This window comes from Vipera berus (genome assembly GCF_964194415.1).
Source record: "Vipera berus genome assembly, chromosome: 2".
Classification (NCBI taxonomy): domain Eukaryota; kingdom Metazoa; phylum Chordata; class Lepidosauria; order Squamata; family Viperidae; genus Vipera; species Vipera berus.
The window spans coordinates 122,999,883-123,019,513 of NC_138203.1; the positions used below are offsets into that span (position 1 = coordinate 122,999,883).

Here is a 19,631-nt window from a genome sequence, read left to right on the forward strand (position 1 = left end):
ACTTCTAAGTAATTCCTGATCAACCCTTGATCAAGAAATAAAGCAGTGATGAACTTAGATTAGCAAGTTTATGATTGATAGTGATATTTCTAAATGTAATGAGCTGTGAAAACTGGATATTGTAAGAAAGAATAAAGTAATATAGACACTGAAATTATGGACTTGGAGATGGCTATTTATGGTATAATGGAAGACAAAGGGAACCAATCAATGACTCCTGGAATAAATAAAGGGTAATTGTTATCTTGCAATGGCACCAAGCAGAAATTCACATATTTTACTTCAGATATGCAGTATGAGTGAATGACAACTAAAAAATAAATCATTATTTATTGAGGGAAGTAAAAAGACAATAGATAAGATGAATAGAAACTGGGAAATTACTAGAGTGTTCTTGGAAGAAGTTGAAGTTGTTAATAAAGACGAGTTAAGGTGATGTATCCTCACCAGCACTAGGCTAATTAATTTCAAATATGAATAAAACTTCACATTTTTAATATTTGTTTTGGAATTCTATAATACAAGAGGCCTAATGCATGAGCCTGAATATCTTTCCGCTTTCAGATTAGTTTTAAGGCATTAAGCATCATTGTGGTTTCAAGATTTCATGCATTGGATTTGGCCAGCTTCAAACCCTCCTGCAGAAATGCTGACTTCAACAATCCTTTTGCTGATGGTGTGTGGGAATGGCTTTACACCCATCAAACTCATGTCCATTTCCCTTTCAGGAACTTCTAGTTGAGTTACATCACTTGGCTTAATGTTCTAGATTGCAAAACCTATCCTTTCCCACACCTAAAAACTTTCCCTTGCAGATATGTAAATTTATAATGTAATTTTCTCCCTGTGTCATGGTATCTAAAATAGTGGACCAAACAATTCTACTTTCAAGTAAATATGAATTACATTAACACTACTGTATATACTTGGGAAATAACCAATTGGCATAATATACTATAGACTATATGCCGTTATGCTGCTGAACTCACTCATAAATCAGATAAAAATGAAACTGGTTGAATTAGTAAATTAAAAGATTTCCTTGCTCCTTTCCTTCTTTTAGTTTGATCTTTTTTAAAAAAATATCATAGTTTTACATTTTTTTTAGACTTCTTTATCCCTCCTTTATTGTTTTTATAAATAACTCAAGGTAGAAAACATACCTAATACACCTTTCCTGTGAGGTGAATTGGGCTGAAGAAAATGACTGGCCCAAAGTCACCTAACTGTCTTTCATGGTTAGGGCAGGACTAGAACTCAGAGTCTCCTGGTTTCTAGCCCGGTGCCATAACCACTTAAGCAAACTGGTTTTCAATTTTGTCTGACGCTTGGCTAGATAGGGAAAATGGCAGAACTCAGATGAATTTGACTTTATTTTTTTAAGGGCAGGCCCACCTTTTCACTATTTCATCGGTGAAGTTGAGGAAAAAATAGCTATGGAGGGCAGCAATCTGTCAGTGGAGGGGATACTGAACGTTCTTTCCATGGTGCACTGTTGTTAGTTAGGATGGACGCTGAGCTTGTCGATCAGAAGGTCGGCAGTTTGGCGGGTCGAATCCCGAGTGCCGCATAACAGAGTGAGCGCCTGTTACTCATCCCAGCTTCTGCCCACCTAGCAGTTCGAAAGCACGTAAAAATGCAAGTAGAAAAATAGGGACCACCACGGTGGGAAGGTAACAGCGTTCCGTACGCCTTTGGCGTCTAGTCATGCCGGCCACATGACCACGGAGACTTCCTCGGACAAGCGCTGGCTCTTCGGCTTTGAAACGGAGATAAGCACCGGCCCCTAGAGTCGGAAACGACTAGCACGCGTGTGCGGGGGAACCTTTACCTTTTTAGGAGGTTACAGAACACTCCTTTTGATATGAAGTAGAAAAGGGTGGGCATGAGGTCACTTTTTCAGTGGCTGAGGGGGATGGACCCATGCATTTCTGCCCTTGGAAAAACTGTCACGTGGGTCTTTCAAATCTTTTTGTTTTTATTTATAATGACATTGGAGATGGCCAGGATGCTTATGGGGGCACATCAGCCTTTGGTCTCTATATCAAGACTAAAGGATTTTGGTCTGTATTCTTTCTTTCTAATATACAACTAATCCTCAGTTTGCAACCACAATTGAGCCCAAAATTTCCATTGCTAAGCAAGAGAGTTTTTTGCCCCATTTTATTACTTTTCTTGCCATAGTTGTTAAGTTAGTAACCAGGTTGTTAAGTGAATCCGGCTTCTCCACTGACTTTGCTTGTCAGAAGGTTGCAAAACCCATGACCCTTGTTAAGTGAATCCGGCTTCTCCACTGACTTTGCTTGTCAGAAGGTTGCAAAACCCATGACCCTGGACTCTATAACCATGATAAATATGAGTCACTTGCCAAGGGTCCACATTTTGATCACATGACTATGGGGATGCTGCAACAGTTTTAAGCGTGAAATATGGTCATAAGTCATTTTTTTCAGTGATGTAACTTCAAACAGTCACTAAATGAATAGTTGCAAGTCAAAGATTACCTATCAACACTATTTTTCATTTTTCCTCTGGTTATATTATACCAGGGTAAAACAAAATAAATATTTTGTGCATGCTTAGGGATATGTGTGTGTGTGTGTGTGTATGTGTGTGTGTGTATGTGTATATATATATATATATATATATATATATATATATGTGTGTGTGTGTGTGTGTGTGTGTGTGTGTGTGTGTGTGTGTGTGTGTGTCTGTCTGTCTGTCCGTCTGTCTGTCTGTCTATCTATCTATCTATCTGCTCTCTGGAAACAGACCCACATTTTAAGCTTTTCAGTCTTCGTTTATATTTTATAATTTTATAAAATTTATATTTTTATAATTCCCTGAGGAAGGTCTAATACATTATAGACTGTCAAGCACTGTATTGTTTTTTTAAAAAGCCATTTTCGTAAAAAATAAACCTTCTTAACCATTGCTTAGTCCAATACAAGTAATAATCAGATGTCTAAGGAATATTATTTATAAAATGCTTTCTCATTTGCCTGAAAAGTCTAAAGCTCTAGAAAGGAGGTGAGATGAGGTGATATTCTGCAAAACAGTTTTTACTTCTCATTTTTGCTGCAAAAATTGCTTTCCCACAGTCTCCCATAATATCCTGCAGAACTGGTCAGACCAGACCAATCCTTGCTGTTGCTTCCTCTTGGGTAACTAAATAATATGTTGCTTCCCTCGGCCCTTTTTTTTAGCCCTTTGAAGATGCTGTCTTTTTTAGATATAAGCATTTTCATTTCATTCAAATTACTAGTCTAATCTCTTTCTCAAAAGTTTCTCCAGCGTATCTGACATCCTGCTACATTTCCTTTCAGAAGTGTCCTTCTCTGGTCTTAGAAAAAATAATTGTTAGGGTTATAAGCACTCCAAAAAAAATTGTCCGATAAAAGAGAAAGTTCTTCAGATGGGATCCCTTTGAATCAGCTGATTTTAGCCTGTAAGAAACCAAAATAATTTGAACGTGAAACAGGCTGAGTATTTGAAAATACGTAGATATTCATCAGTTCTACTCCCTCTGTGTACAAATTTTAATATAGCTTCCCTGCAGAGTTATGCAGCATGATAACTGCAGGTACCAACGTATACTCAGATACTTCCACTATAAACTGCAAGTAAAAGGTAAAGGTAAAGGTTCCCCCACACATGCGTGCTAGTCGTTTCCAACTCTAGGGGCCGGTGCTCATCTCCGTTTCAAAGCCGAAGAGCCAGCGCTTGTCCGAGGACGTCTCCGTGGTCATGTGGCCGGCATGACTAGACGCCAAAGGCGCACGGAACGCTGTTACCTTCCCACCGCAGTGGTCCCTATTTTTCTACTTGCATTTTTACGTGCTTTTGAACTGCTAGGTTGGCAGAAGCTGGGACGAGTAACAGGCGCTCACTCTGTTACGTGAGAGAGGATAGTAAAATAATTAAACTTTCCTATATCCCTGTGATGCTATCTAGTAGTCACCTAGATTTTTACTATCCAGATTTGGTAGCCTTATCCCTTGACTCTTGAAAGGTTTCCTTAAATAATTAATTAGAAAGCTGCTAGACTGCAAAACAAAGCATCAGTCACATACATATCTACATACATACATTAATTAAGTGCATATGTTACCTACTTATCTACAAAAATGCAAGTGCAAGCTGGCTAGGGAATTCTGGGAATTGAAGTCCACCCATCTTAAATTTATCAAGGTCGAGAAACACAGTACTAGTTTATGTTCTATTTTGACTTGTCATGGTAGCCATTTTCCAAATAGCTAAGTCTCCCTGCCAGAGCCATTTTGTGAATGCATCCATCACATGCTCTTAAATGCACCAGTAGCCCAGCAGGTTGTTTGTACCCTTCCTCCCTGGATCAGACCATCTGGTCCAGTGCTGTATTCTCAATGGCAGCCTGGCCAGCACAGTTGGAAAGCTCCAAAAAAAGCAAGGGGTGAGGCTTTTTAAATCCTTGAACATGACATTAGCATTAAGCCACTGCCTCTTTGCTTTTATTATTTGCAGCAAAGTATCCCTAACAAAGCTATAAATCTCTCCAAATTGGTCTCTTGAAAAGCTATCATAGGCCAGTCATTGCCCCCACATCTTCTGGAAGTGAAGTCCATTGAGTTCAGGAGGTCAATTGCATGACATAGTCACTAGTACTTAGGATTTTACACTTTTTTTCCTATTCGTTGTCTGACTCTAAATTGTTTACTTACCGGTATCTTGCGTCTTTCACAGTAACAGGTGTTCTTTTTCATTTCTCTCATGGGAATGCCCTTAGCCATATTCTAAATATGGGGAGAGCTTACTGGATGAGTGTGACATATTTAACCCTCCAGTGGGGCTTGTAAATTGTCTCTATGTGATTTGGAAGGGTTTAATGAGATGAAACATACAAATTTTTATCACTGATGAATATAACTCTGTCACTGGGCTACTAGTTGAGGCTAGAAATACAATGTTCCGTCATCCAGGGGGAAAAAAATAACCCGTTCATATAGAAAATGAGAGTGTGAGTAAAACAACTCTGTTTTTTTTTGTCCTCCTAACAAGATCTTCCAAGTTCAGGAGCTGTTCCCCCCCCCCATATGGAGGCGATCTTGTCATGTAAAACTGGTACAGCCTGGTACAAATTTCCCAGTCAGTAAAGACAAGTCTCTATGAAGTAAACTTCCTTCATAGCTTATTTAGGCATTTGGAGATGCTGGCTCATGAATTATCCTAAATCAGCACTTATAATTTTTAAGTGGGAACTAGGAAGAACTAACCATAAAACTGATTAGTGTTGACCTTCACTTCATTGTTATGCTTATCTCACTATAGGCAGAAAATCTAATCCATGTTATGACAGGCAGCATTTATTATATGTTTTCTGTAGCCTCCTTCAAAATAGGCAGAATCTTGTACTCTGTTCCCAGCATTATTAGAATGAACTTGGCTCAAGTTGATTAGGTGGTCTCCACTCATAAATGGGATTTTGGAGAATGTTTTCCCTTCATGTTTTGCTCTTCTAACTCAGTATTTCTTAAAATGTGGCTCTAGAAACCCTGGGGATCCCCCAAGATCCTCTCAGGGGTCTGCAAAATCCAAATTATTTGCCAGGTATTGAAAATACTTACAAAAATGTAAAACACTGTCACTTTTCTCTTTTTTTATTTTTAAAATATATAGAACTTTTTCATTTATTTACATTAATACTTAAGGGATTTAGTATTGTTATTTTTACTCAATTCAATACTTTAGAAATGCATACATTTTAACTTTTACTATGGTAAACATAGATAAATATAATCCAAACAAAGCTCTTTTCGAATCCTCCATAAGAGTGGGAAGGAGTCCTGAGAGAAAAATGTTTAAGTTTAAGAAACTAGTCTACCTCATGTAGTATCCCCCCTTCCTTGTGTAGTATTCTCCAAACAAATATAATTGAAATGGCCAGCAGTTGTGGGATTTGATGTTCAGCATGGCTACAAGGTGCTTTTCTGAGGAAGGTTATCTTCCGAGCCTGTTAAACATGATAGTTTTTTTCTCTTTAGTGGCAAACTTATATTATAATGTGGGACAAAGTTTAAGCATGGTAGATTTTGAAGCAGTATGAAACAAATTTTAGAATATAAAGGGGTAGTAAGGCCAAAGATTCCCTAGAACAGGGCTTTTCAACCTTTTCACCCATTGTACCACTTTTAGGATAAGGCAATGTCCGAGTACCACCAGTCACCCAGCTAGGTGTCAAAAGCGTGACCAAAAAAAAAAGGAAAAAAAATGATAAAGTACAGGTAGTCCTCGACTTACAACAATTCGCTTAGTGACTGTTCAAAGTTACGACGGCACTGAAAAAAGTGACTTATGACCATTTTTCATACTTATGACCATTGCAGCATACCCAGGGTCATGTGATTTACATTTGAATACTTGGCAACTGATTCATATTTATAATGTCACATTGTTCCAGGGTCATGTGATTGCCTTTTACAACCTTCTGACAAGCAAAGTTAGTGGGGAAACCAGATTCACTTAACAACCATGTTACTAATTTAATTTCTCTCTCTCCCCCTCTCTCTTTCTCTCTCTCTCTCCCTCTTTCTCTCTCCTCTCTCTCCCTCTTTCTCTCTCTCCCTCCCCCTTTCTTTCCCTCTTTCTCTCTCCCTCCCTCTTTCTCTCTCTTTCTCTTTCCCTCTATTTCTCCGTTTCTCTCCCTCTATTTCCCTCCCTCTTTCTCCTTCTTTCTCCCTCTCTCCCTCTCTCTCCCTTTCCCTTTCTTTTTCTCTCTCCCTCCCTATTTCTTTCTCCTTCTCTCTCTCCCTCTTACTCTCTCCCTCTTTCTTCTCCCTCCCTCTCTCCCATTGTCCCTTCCTTCTTTCCTTCCTTTCTTCCTTCCCTCCCTCTTTGTCCTTTCCTCCTTCCCTCCCTCCCTCCCATTCTCATTTCCTTCCTTCCTTCCTTCCAAATCCATTTTTACCAAGAAACCTGATGTCCACTTAACTCTCCCGGGGTTGGCGGGCCAAACGGGGACTGGCCTCCCCCTCTCCGTGTTACAGCGGCACTCGCCAATGCGGCTGGCTTTCTCTTGCAGAAAGCAAGCTGAAACTGAGGAAGATTGCAGGAGCATGAGATCAGCGTTTCTGAGCAAACGCCGATTCGCGGTTCTGGCAATCTCGCTCGTTCGCTTTCAGCTTGCTTTCTGTAAGCAAGCGGGATGTGCAGGAAGCGAGATCGGCATTTCTGAGCAAACGCCGATTCACGGTTCTGGCAATCTCGCTCGCCCCGGAGCCTTCGTTGCTGGAAGCCTGCGACGGCGGCATAACGGGGCTTGCAAAAAGTGGGGCGGGCGGCGGCAGCTGCTCACAGCGCTGGCCAAAAGCAAGCAGGGCAAGGCCGCTATCAAGCCCCAAGCTCAACAATCAACTTGGTGGGTGTGGGGGGAGGAATCCGCGCAGCAAACCAGCTGATCGGCAGAGCAATGAGCGGCTGGCTTTGGTGTGTCTTCCCTGCACTGCGCTCTGTCAGCAGCTCAAATCCGGAGTCTCAGCCTCCCAGCTGATCGGCGGAGCTGGTTTGCTCCCAGCTGGTTTGCTGCACGGATTTCCCCCCCCCCCCAACCAGTTGATTGTCGAGCCTGGAGCTTCATAGTGGCCGTTCCCTGCTTGCTCTTGCCCGGCACTGTGAGCAGCTGCTGCCAGCTGCCCCACTTTTTACAAGCAGGCTTCCGGCAGCGGAGGTTCCAGGCCGAGCTTTGGCGCGTCTTCCCTGCAGTGCGCTCTGTCAGCAGCTCAAATCCGGAGTCTCAGCCTCCCAGCTGATCGGCGGAGCAATGAGCGGCTGGCAGGCCAGGTAGCTGGGTTGCTTCACGGATTCCCCCCCCCCAAACCCAGTTGATTGTCGAGCCCAGGGCTCGACAGCTGCTCCTGCTCAAAAGGCAGGGTTTGGCGGCCAGCGAGGCACTCGTGCGGGGCTCTCCTGGGGATGGCGGGCCGAACGGGGACCAGCCTTGCCCTCTCCGTGCTAGAGCAGCACCCGCGGAGGTGGTCAAGGGCAAGCAGGGCAATGCCACTCCTGCTCAAAAGGCAGGGTTCGGCAGCTGGCGAGGCGCTCGCGCGGGGCTCTCCCAGGGCTGGCGAGAGATGGGGGAGGAGTGGGCCGATCGCCTTACCAGTACCTGGGACTCCGACACGCCTTCCCGGCCATGTGTGCCCTGAAGAAGCGCCAATCAGAAGTCAATCTGGTTGCTCTACAAGAAGTCCCTGGGGAGGGCGGGGTCTCGCTCTGCACCTGCACGCACCTTCTGTAAGGTTCCTGCAGGCCGCTGCCAAGCAGCATGCTTTCCGGCAGCAAGTGAGCTGGAAAGGAGCGGAGCGCGGGGGTGGTGGTGGGGAGGCAGGCGATGCCGTGTACCACCAGCCAGGTGCTTGCGTACCACTAGTGGTACACGTACCACCGGTTGAAAAGCCATGCCCTAGAAGTCATGTTCCTTAAGTAGAAGCCTTGCAACTTCATCTTTGGTGTGGAGCAGCTAAGACACTAACCTTTCTTTCTTATTTTCTCTTTTTTGCTTAACTTTATACCAACTATGCAGCAAACCGCATTTAGAACAGGCTTTGGAACATAAGCCCTGCTCATATACTGTAGAATGCTTGAGTTGGACTTTTTTTCTCCTTTTTTATTTTAAAATGTGTATCTTAATTCAATAGAAATCAGGCAGCTAATACCACTATACAAAATAGTGACATGGTTGTTAATGACTTCAATTTTGATTTTGGAAGCTGACTGAATTTGCACATCACATGACGTTTTTACCATGATTGATTCACAATTGATTAGATGTGCACCATACACTGAGCCACCGACATATGAAACACATTATGGTTAGTGGAAGATTTGAACCCAGCTTTCTCTTGTGCAAATCCAATATTTATTGACTGATGCATCATATGGATACAGAACAGCAGTGCAATTCTCTTTGCAAACTTATCCCTGGCCAGCCTAAAAAATAAACCAGTATCCAGTACTTTAGCTTTCCCAATTGCAAGCCTCTCCAGTACATTAGATGGCAATTCATATATTGTAATTCTCAATGACTAGAACAAGAAACGTAATATATGATGCTTGGATATCTTTTTACTCGCTTTTTTAAAAACCACCTTCTGTTATTTCTTGCTTATCTCTCCTATGTCAGGACTCACCAGTCAACAAACTACTCTATGCCAGGGAAATCCCACACTACAAACAAATGGTGGAGAAGTAAGTGAGAGCAAAATGTAAAATACCGTTTAAAAAGCACCCTTCATGAAAACAACAGGTGATGATGATAGGGACCTGCGCACAGATAGTGAGTAAAACAAATAAGGAAAGATTACTTTGCAGCTTCTTTGCAAATTTGTACGGCTTCCCTGCTTTTGCATAATGCTCTACTATTATTAGCATTTACAAAGGAACAAGAAATTAGATGGTGCACTCAATAGTTTGCTTTTCCTAACCCCAACATTTCCAGCAATACGAAATCCGATATAGCCTGCTCTTTTGGCGTTAAGAGATTTCAGACTCTGCATTAACATTTCAGTTTCAAACATTATCTGTATAACCAGGGTCAGGTATTTAATGAAGACATTGAAAGGAAGCTGGGCTTCTACAGTTTTTCTGCACTTTGGTGAAATGAAAAACATAACGTACAACTTTTACTCCATGTCTTCTAACAATTATGAATTGGCAATAAATCTCCCCTCTCATGTATACACATCGCAAGGACTGAAAATCTTTTCAGCTTATGAAATCTTATGAAATAAAAAGGGAAACTTAACAGTTGGCATCTATCATTTGTTTATCGATACTGCTAGTTTTCCACAAATGTTGCCAGTCTCTAAGAAGAGATTTGAACAAGCCGGCCTGGTCTGATGGGTTTGGGGTATTTTAATTTTAATTGTAATTTTAATTAATTTTATTGCAATTGGGCTTTTCTATTTAATTCTTATCTTAACTTTTGTATATTGTATTTTTATTGCATTTTATTGCCCTGTACACCGCCCTGAGTCCTTCGGCAGAAGGGCGGTATAGAAATTAAATAAATAAATAAATAAATAAATAAATAAATAAATAAATAAATAAATAAATAATAAAAGTGGTAACAGAGAAAACCCAACAATGTGTAAGACAGATGGTCAATTTTTGGCAGAGGAAGGCTTCCCACAGAAAAAGCTATAATTCCTGGGTATAGTTGAGCTCTGAGCCCTTTTTACTTGAGCACTCCTGGTGCAAATGGAAACTGGCATGTGGAATGTACCAGATCAATTTAATTAATGGCTCTTGAACTATTTTATTTATGTTTCACAAAAGCTTTATAATTCAGAGATCCTGCTTGGTGGGGGGGGAAATATATATTAACATGCCTAGCCACTGATATTGACTCTGGATAGCTACTAACAATGATGGAAAACTTGTGACTTTTCTTATGTTACTGAAGTACAGTCCCTGACAAATCTAGCTAGCAAGATAAGAGATATTAGGAGTGATGGTTCAACCCCATTTAATCAGTGTTTCTTAAACTGGGCAACTTCAAGATGAATGCTGGCTGGGGGATTCTGAGAGTTGAAGACCATTCATCTTAGAGTTGCAAAGGTTTGGGGGGGGGGAAAGTGATTGATAGAATAAATGATCTGAAGCATTTATCCCAAGAGCTGGTCTTCCCTATTTTTTATTTTGTCTATTTACTAATGTTTGCCTTCCTTCCCAAACCTAATCAGGTATTATGCAGATATTCAACAGACTGTTCCTGCCAGCTACCAAGAGATGAACTCAGCCCTGACTGAACTTTCAGGGGTAAGAAATAAATGCCAACATTCCCTTGTTCATTATTGAGAACCAAAGTGGTATATTTTTTTAAAAAAAATATCTTGTCAGCTTCACAAACTAGCTATGGAAAGAGAATCAAACAACCTAAACAACTGCTTCTAAATGTCTAGTAATTATACAAGGCCAGTTCATTGTAGGCTGGGAACATATAGAACAACTTTTTCCTGTACAGGTGAACACTCATGTCAGCAAGCCTAAAGCCAACATTTGATTCATACTACAAAAAAGCCCTACTTGCATGAATTGTGATAATTTCTATAATACTTCTGCAGATTCAAAGTGTGCTTCATGGTTGCTTTTTTCAGTAATCTTATACTAGTTCTTTGAAACATAACCAATCCCTCTTAATTCACAAGTGAAGTAGAAGGTCCAGCTTGTATATTACAAGAGTGCCTTCGGATACATTTGTGTGTCTCTGCATACACATGGTCTTACATTTGGGGCAGCCCAACAATTCATTTTTTAAAAAAAACACCGCTTCTTCTTTAGTTTGACAGTAGAGACTGCTTGGAACCCCTACCCTGCCACGGTAGCACAGAGAAATATGAGTTGACTAAAAGTACAACAGATTAGGCATACGCCATTTGGAATGAGTTTTATTTGAAAGTATGTCACATTAGTTCTGAATAGGATTTGCACAAAATGGAAACAGGCTACTAGCACAAGACAAAAAAAAAAATTCTGGGATGGCCCTTGAATTGAGAGTGCTGTGATGGTTGTTCACTTCCCTGATTTGCTAAACCGACACAAATTATAATTTTGTAGAATTATTAAAGATGCAGATGGCAAGGGTAGTCTAGTATTTGGACAATTGTATGTATATAAATACATGCATAATGGTGATTTGCCTGTATTGATATGGAAAAAGTGATTGACAAAACTACTACTGTTTTGTATCTTGTCTTGGCAGAAATATTCCTCTGATCTCAATTGCTTGGTGGCTCTGCAAGAACTTTACAACTATATTAACAAATACTATGATCAGGTATTTTATTTATTGGAACTTAGTCATGGGGAGTGGGGAGAGAATACTTACTGTTGGAGGTGGTGGAGATTGGTTGAACGCAGAAGAGAAAAGGTAGCAAAAGATTTCTGAAAAGGACGGGCAGGAATTCAACTGGTTTTGTTGGTATGTGTTTTCTGCAGATAATCAGTGCACTAGAAGAAGATCCAATGGGCCAAAAGATGCAGCTAGCATATCGATTGCAACAGATTGCAGCTCTTGTAGAGAACAAAGTGACTGACTTGTAACATTCCTAAATCAATGGCCCACCCAGATCCAACACCAATAGCTGCAAACCTAAGCATATTTACTCAGAAGTAAATCTTCCCTAATTCAGTGTGGCTTACTACACAGCAACCATGTTCTGTTAATTGCTGAAGGGCAAGTAGACCCATCCTGAAAATTCTCCACTATCCATTGATCTGTTCTGTACCAGCCTGCTACCGGCCCTGCAACAAAAGCAGGGACAACCCCTTTACAAACGGCAAGAGGCTGGAATAAAGCCTGCCAAATTTATTAACATAAAACAGAGCAAGACAAGACACCAACCATGAAACAGGAGCTATGAAACAGGAACTATCCAAGCGGTTGCCTTCAGCAAACCAGCCCTCCCACACATTCCCCTTAAATACAGTTCAGGGTGTGGCCTCTCTCTGCCTCCTTCTGAGGTGCCCCATTGCCTTCCTCTGTTTACTCCTGATTGACTGCCTCCTGCGGGCGTCCTTGAACAGGGCCAGCTGTGGGTCATCTTCATCCACGCTGTCAGGCTCACACAGCTGGGTCTCCGTCGTGACCAGGTGGGAGGGGCCTGGCTGAGGGCTCTGCGGAGCCTCAAAGCCATCATCAGCAAGCTCTTCAACACCCCCCTCCTCCTCCTCTGAGTCGTCCGACCCAACTGCCGAACCCACAGGCTGACCCTGAATCACAACATGATCAGCAACATTTTCAGGTGCCAGACAGCATTGCATAATCTCCCTCAGAGGCATCTAAAATAATTTAAAATGGCCAACACCACTGCTTCCCTTCTTCCACCCCTAGTGCCTTAACTGCATGGACGCTATAAGGCTCTTTTGCACTCGGTGCTCATTCTGTCTTTTTATAAAAACTAACTGCAAAGGGAGTAATCCCTGTTTGGAACACTGGCTTTGTAAATAAAAATGGTGTATTTATTTTGGATACCCTACAAGAAGGGTATCTGCTTACAGTGTCCCCCTTTTGAGCAGCGCACTAATGGGCAATTTTGTGCTGACCACTACAGATCTGGGATTGGGATTGGGGGAATTTTATCCCTTCCAGACCTGATTTCCTGGCTTATAATGCACTAATATTGCAATTGGTGATATCATTTTTTAAAAGAATTTTTTGTATAAACACTAGACTCTAATTGGTCTTTACTTTAATTCTTCCTATCTATTGCCCTCTCCTCCCCAATTTTATGTATATAAGGAAGTCTTCTGCTCTGGGATTGTATTTATTTTAATGACATTTTTAAGAATTAAAAAAAACTTTTCAGAAAAATACTGTTGTCTGATTTACTTACAGATTCTAAGATGGGGTTCACAATCTGCAGTTCCAGGGTTGAATGCTCAGTTATTTTAATCCATAGTCTTTAATGTGACAGAAGCAGAACATTATGAAATATTCCGGGAATAATAAATTTAAGAATATGTTTATTTTTTACTAATGACCTTTCTGGCACTTTATCCAGATATAAAGGACAGACAATACTTTTCTGTATCTTTTTATTACTTTTTAAAATTGCAGTTATATTAGTAGTTTTCCAATTCTTGGAAATAAGTAAAAACTGATCATTATCAGTTTCATATTGGAGTCCTTTAAGAATCCTGAAGTAGGCTTTGTCTAGATCTGGAAATATGCGTATTTTTAATTTGTCACTTAGATTTATAACTTTAACCTCTTTTATTTGCCTGAATCCATCTGACTCCTCTCCTTAAAAGATGAGCCAAGAAGTTACAGGCAGACAGCAGTGAATCTAATTCAAGGGGAAGTTGTAGATTCCCTTTCATTGGAAATGTTAAGCAGAGATTGCATCATCATTTGTCATGGAGGCTTTAAACTGGAAAACTAGAGGGTAAATTAGAGGGTTGAGCTCAAAGACTTAAAGGGCCCCTCCAAACTTTTATCATTCTATAAGGGTGATTAATGACAGCGGCTAAAATGGAAGACAAGAGCTTTGGTCAGGGAGAGCGAACAGTTGAACAAACCTTTATCCATCTCTATTCTAAATGCAAACATTATTTCTTTAAAAGTTAAAGGTAGTCATTTATGCTTATTGACCATGGAAATTTATCATTCCACTGAAAAGGGACTGGTCCATTTTTGGGAACCAAACAGGATTATACTTGATAATTTGGCAGAATGGTATTCCTAAATAGGATATTTAATGCCTCTCATGATTATGAATCCTCCTTGAGAGAACTATAAGGACTGAGATATATTATTGTACATGTACATATGCACCAAGACACAAAAGTAGCTGTGAAGCAGATAAGCCATTATCAACCATTAATGGCAATGGTCATAAGCTATGACTATTAGGCTAGCTTGGGAAGCACATACATATGCGTACAATTTCCAGCATGTTAATTTGTCTACTATGGACAAAGAAATCTGGAGATGCTGCAGGTATTTCCCCAAAGAGAATGCCCAGTCCTATTATTCTTAAAACACAAACAGTGTAAGATAAAGATGCTACAAAGGTGAGCGTGACTTCATATATTTGGGTAATTTACCATTACAGTACTATCTTCTTTCAACCTTTTAGCCTAGCTCTAGCCCAGGAACTGCCTGGTTGTCTTCCAGTTGTGTAGTAAGGAAACCCAACTCTACTTATTTTTGGAGCCGAAACAAGATTGATTTGTAATAAAGTAATCCTTAGGTAACAGTGTTATGTGATGTCAGCCTGGCCACATAACCGTGGAAATGTCTTTGGACAGCGCTGGCTCAATGGCCTTGAAATGGAGATGAACACAGCTCCCTATAGTTGGCAACAACTAGCAAGAGTAAAATCTGCAAGGACTCCTTTTAGGTGATCCAATCCAGTGGGGGTATTCAGCTGGTTCACACCACTTTGGCAGAACCGGTAGCTAATTTTTTGTTGCCCAGGCCCAGAATGGACTTCCGGAAGTGGCATCCACATAGAGAACTGGTTGTTCACATTTGAATCCCACCACTGATCCAAGCCCTATTACAAATATGTGCCTTCGAGTCAGCGTCAAGTGACTATTAAAGGTAAAGGTAAAGGTTCCCCCGCACTTGCGTGCTAGTCATTTCCGACTCTAGGGGCCGGTGCTCATCTCCGTTTCAAAGCCGAAGAGCCAGCGCTTGTCCGAGGACGTCTCCGTGGTCATGTGGCCGGCATGACTAGACGCCAAAGGCGCACGGAACGCTGTTACCTTCCCACCGTAGCGGTCCCTATTTATCTACTTGCATTTTTACGTGCTTTCGAACTGCTAGGTTGGCAGAAGCTGGGACGAGTAACAGGCGCTCACTCTGCTACGCGGCACTCAGGATTTGACCCGCCAAACTGCCGACCTTCTGATCGACAAGCTCAGCGTCCTAACCCACTGAGCCACCGCGTCCCTTCAAGTGACTATTACATAGCTAGAATTCTTTAGAATGGTCTATCCACAGCCCGGTCCTTCAGTGCTCCTATCTACCAAAACACAAGTGATGTAGTATTATTTCTTCGCTAACTTCTTGTAATTTCAATTAAGAGATAACGAACTTAGGAACTAATGAAGGAATTGTATTCAAAACATATTACAAATTGAATAACAGGATGCCACAAGGCTGAACGCATCATCCTTAAGGACTTTGTCCGTATGAAAAGGAGATGGACAAGTGTAGAAGTCAGATATCCAGGGCATACCCAGGAACCGTGGTGGCACAGTGGTTAGAATGCAGTACTGCAGGCTAACTCTATCCACAGGCTGAAGATGGGGATCAAGATTGGCTTGGCCTTTCCGTCTTCCGAGGTTTGTAAAATGAGGACTGAGATTGTTGGGGGTAATATGGTGACACTGTAAACCACTCAGAGTGCTGTAAAGCAGGGGGACTCCCTGCAACCTAGAACTAAGGAGAAACTTCCTGACAGTTAGAACAATTAACCAGTGGAACAACCTGCCTCCAGAAGTGGTGAATGCTCCAACACTGGAAGTTTTTAAGAAGAGACTGGACAGCCATTTGCCTGAAATGGTATAGGGTTTCCTGCCTTAGCAGGGGGTTGGACTAGATGACCTCCACGTTCCCTTCCAACTTATGATGATGATGATGATGATGACGATGATGATAACCAATCTTTTTGGTTCTTTGGACCAGTGGCGGGGGGGGGGGAGAATGTTTTTGAGCACACAACCTAAATCCTGCACATGCACAAATGAAGCTTTGCGTGCTCGCCTGCTGCTTCAGTGGCCTGATTCCCAATGGACTGCAGGCCAGTAGCGGCCCACAGCCCTGGGATTGGGGACCCTTGTTGTAAAGCACTATGAAGCGGTATATGTCTAAGTGCTATTGCTACATAGTGCCAAAACCAGGATGCAAGAACTCAGTACTTGAATACCAAATTCAATATCTGAAACATGTCATCTATTCTACAGAAGTATAGTTTGGGCTTCAAAGTTAGGTATTTTTTCCCCAACACTTTAAAAATATTTAAACACTTTTAAAAATATTTAATTTAGATGATAATAGGAATAAAAGCAGCAGACACTGGAGATACTGATGTTGTAGGCTGCTTCTGCCTTTTTTTTATTTAATCCCATTTATATCCCACCCTTCTCCGAAGACTCAGGGTGGCTTACAATCTTTTGAGATCAACCATCAACTGCAAAGGAGCAAGCAGTCAAGAAATGCACTGCAGACTAGCATTTGGCAGAGCAGTAATGAAGATCTTGGAAAAGATATTTAGAGGCTGGGATGTGTCTATACCAGGGGTAGGCAACCTCGGCTCTTTTATGACTCGTGGACTTCAACTCCCAGAATTCCTGAGTCAGCATAGCCGAGGTTGCTTACCCCTGGTCTATACCTACAAAGATCATGCAAGCTATGATGTTGGGGAAGACTCCCGAGTATACCAGAGATAGCCAAGAAAGCAAACCGACGGATCATTTAAGAAATCAATCCTTACTCGTGGCAGTCGACCTGGCTCACATTGCCATGCTTTGGATACAATATGGAAAGACTTGGCTCTCTGGAGCAGGCTCTAATGCTGGGAAAGGGGGTCGGATTCAGTTACAATGGCGACGGACACGCCGTTAAAAAGTCTTTTTTAGCCCTCTTCTCCCCCCACCCCCCCTTTCGATCCCGTCAGTGCAAAGCTGGGAGTGGGCTCCTCCCCCTCCGGCCTCACGTGGCGGGGTAAAAGCCGCTCTTGCGGTCGGGAAGGGGCCGGATTGCGCAGGCGCAGCAGGCGAATCCTCTTGTATGGAGCTCACCGGGGCAGGGGGGGCGATGAGCAGCAAAAAAGGTGCGGAGGGGGGGGGGCGCCCGGGCGGGCGGGGCTGCCTTCGAAAGTAAGAAGGGCGGGCGCGCGGAGAACTTGCGGGCTGCGGGGAATTTGCCGGCGGTTGCACGGAGGAGGGGCCGCAGCAGGTGCAGGAGAGGAGGTGGGGGTTTCCACTTGGCCGCTTAATGCCGATCGCAGGCTTGCCCGCCAAACTTTGGCAGCGCGAGGCTCTCTCCAGCCCCGGCGCGCCGATCGATCTCGCGCTACTCCCCTCTTCCCTAGGCCCGGGGAGCAGCCGTGGCAAAAAGAAGAAACATAAGAAAGAAAAGGCGCCACCCCCTCCGCCGGCAGAGAGCGGGATCCCCGCGGGGTGAGTGTGGAGCGATGCGAGCGGGGGGGAATAGAGAGGGGTCGCTGAATGCGGTCTCGGAGGTTTTTCCGGGTGGGTGGGGGGCAGCGACCCCGCCTTCGGGACGATTTGAGTAGGTGCGAACTCATCCTGGCTCTGCAAGTTGCGGTTCTTCATGCAAAGTGCTCTTTGCACGTCAGTTGCAGGTCATCCAGCGTGTGAACTGGCTTTTAAACACAACAGTTGCAGAATTGAGATGCCCAGGGCTGGTTCACACGTGTAAATTGCTTATATACGAATTGGCCAACCTCGTTCCCCCACTGCCTTAAGCACCGCTGATGTAAAGCAGCTTTTAGGGTTTGATGCAGATGGGAATTTTAGAAAAGTGCTTTTCCCCACAGAAACGTTTTTTCACCATAAAATATGCATCACGTAATGTATATGTAAATAGAGACGATGCACATCAATGGGTTCATGAAATTAGCTTCAATGCTGTATTATGAGGGCTGAAAAGAAAAAAAAAGTGGGTATAGATTTTGTTAAGTGGGCCCAAGCCTCTTACAACAATAACTGCTGTAACATTTTTGAGTTTTTCTACTCAATAGTGTTTCACTGATGCACAAAATAGTCAGAAAAGATGCTAGGTAAAGATCCTTCACAATTGTAACAACATGCTGAGTCTAGGGTTCAAGTTTCAAATTGGCAGTTTCAAATCTTCTTTCCCAGAAGCCCCTTGGATCTATACTTTCTAACTCTGCCTTATACCTTAGTCTAGTGCAGGGGTGTCAAACTGCCAGCCTGTGGGATGGATGCATCATAGCGAAACCGTGCCCATCCCATTGCAATGGCAAAAAAGTCACGATATGTCAAGTGACATTGCAAGTTTTGACATCCCTGGTCTAGTGGCTTCATAATGACTGCTGCCACCCCTTAGCTCCTGTAGGGCACTTCTCCTGGTCTTCCCTTAACCTCGTAGGTGAGAGAAATAGGGCTCCTATATCTTGTTTGTTTTCCTGGCAGATTAAAGGGGTGGGGTGGGGTGAGGAGAAATAAACACATTCTATATGTCAGCTTATGTTTCTATAGCATTTGAGACACATAACCTGAGAAGTCAGCCCTTCCTTTTTCTTTGTGTGTAGGTAGATCAATTTCACAAGTGATAAGCAAAATCAAACTTCATTAAAAATGAGGAAATAAAGTACATAAAAGTTTATTTTAAACTTTTTAGTATTGGCATGCAAAGCATTCAGTACTTGAAGAGATAAAAATGTAGTCATTCAAATCACAGGCAGCATTCTGATAGAACCTCAAATAAAAAAAAACATAAAGGAAAATATAAGACTCAAAAGTAGATAACAAAATAATGCTGTCTACTACTCTGAAACATCTCTGCTGTACAAAAATTTCAAGTAGCACAAGACACATGCAAATCTAGTGTAGAGAAAATAAATTCCAGACAAAAATGTTATGTTTAAATATATACACACGTATCGGAGCAAAAGGAATCCCTTTCTGCCTAGACTTGTTTACCTTTTCCTTAGAGGTAGATGGATTTGTGAAGCAGCAGCCTTTGGCTTGCTTCCCTAGAGATTTTCTAGCTTCTTGTAGATGCCAGCCTTTAATCAGGACTTAGGATGGTGAAGATGCTACTTCCTTCCTTTACCTTATCCTTATATCCTATTTCTTGCTTGTCTCCTCCTTCCTGGGTGATTGCTTACAATTTAAAAAGAGCAAAAGCCCTTCAGCGTGAAGAGGGAAGAGTTTTGGGGAGTTCTGTTGTAGCTAAGTGCTAAAGCAAGCAACTCTTCTTACCGAGAGCCTGCTTGAAACAAGGAGATGAGTAAATGAGTAAGTCTGTTTAGCAAAACCAGCAGTGTCTTGTGCCAACTTACAGATTAGGTGATGAAGTGGATATGTGGCCCACCAAGCCTAATTGCAGTAATAAGGTTAATCTTCAAGGTGCCATAGGACCCTTCCTTGCTTTT

General features: G+C 42.2%; 2 protein-coding genes across 12 annotated transcripts in view; both read left to right on the plus strand.

Moving 5' to 3' along the window:
- PLXNB3 (plexin B3) overlaps nucleotides 1-13,330 on the plus strand; it is a 70,529-nt gene extending 57,199 nt beyond the window's left edge. For all 7 annotated transcript variants that reach the window (XM_081315774.1, XM_081315775.1, XM_081315780.1 and 4 more), the window contains 4 exons: nucleotides 9,158-9,222; nucleotides 10,719-10,794; nucleotides 11,738-11,812; nucleotides 11,974-13,330. In XM_081315774.1, the coding sequence (XP_081171900.1) occupies nucleotides 9,158-9,222; nucleotides 10,719-10,794; nucleotides 11,738-11,812; nucleotides 11,974-12,078 (321 nt within the window). In that variant the 3' untranslated portion in view covers nucleotides 12,079-13,330. The remainder of the gene's footprint in view (nucleotides 1-9,157; nucleotides 9,223-10,718; nucleotides 10,795-11,737; nucleotides 11,813-11,973) is intronic.
- A 3,922-nt stretch (nucleotides 13,331-17,252) lies between these two features.
- SRPK3 (SRSF protein kinase 3) overlaps nucleotides 17,253-19,631 on the plus strand; it is a 39,201-nt gene continuing 36,822 nt past the window's right edge. For 2 of the 5 annotated variants that reach the window (XM_081318263.1, XM_081318262.1), the window contains exons 1-2: nucleotides 17,253-17,318; nucleotides 17,580-17,667. In XM_081318263.1, the coding sequence (XP_081174389.1) occupies nucleotides 17,276-17,318; nucleotides 17,580-17,667 (131 nt within the window). In that variant the 5' untranslated portion in view covers nucleotides 17,253-17,275. Of the gene's footprint in view, nucleotides 17,319-17,474; nucleotides 17,668-19,631 lie in introns of those variants that run through there. The other 3 variants (XM_081318261.1, XM_081318260.1, XM_081318264.1) reach the window with 2 other exon arrangements.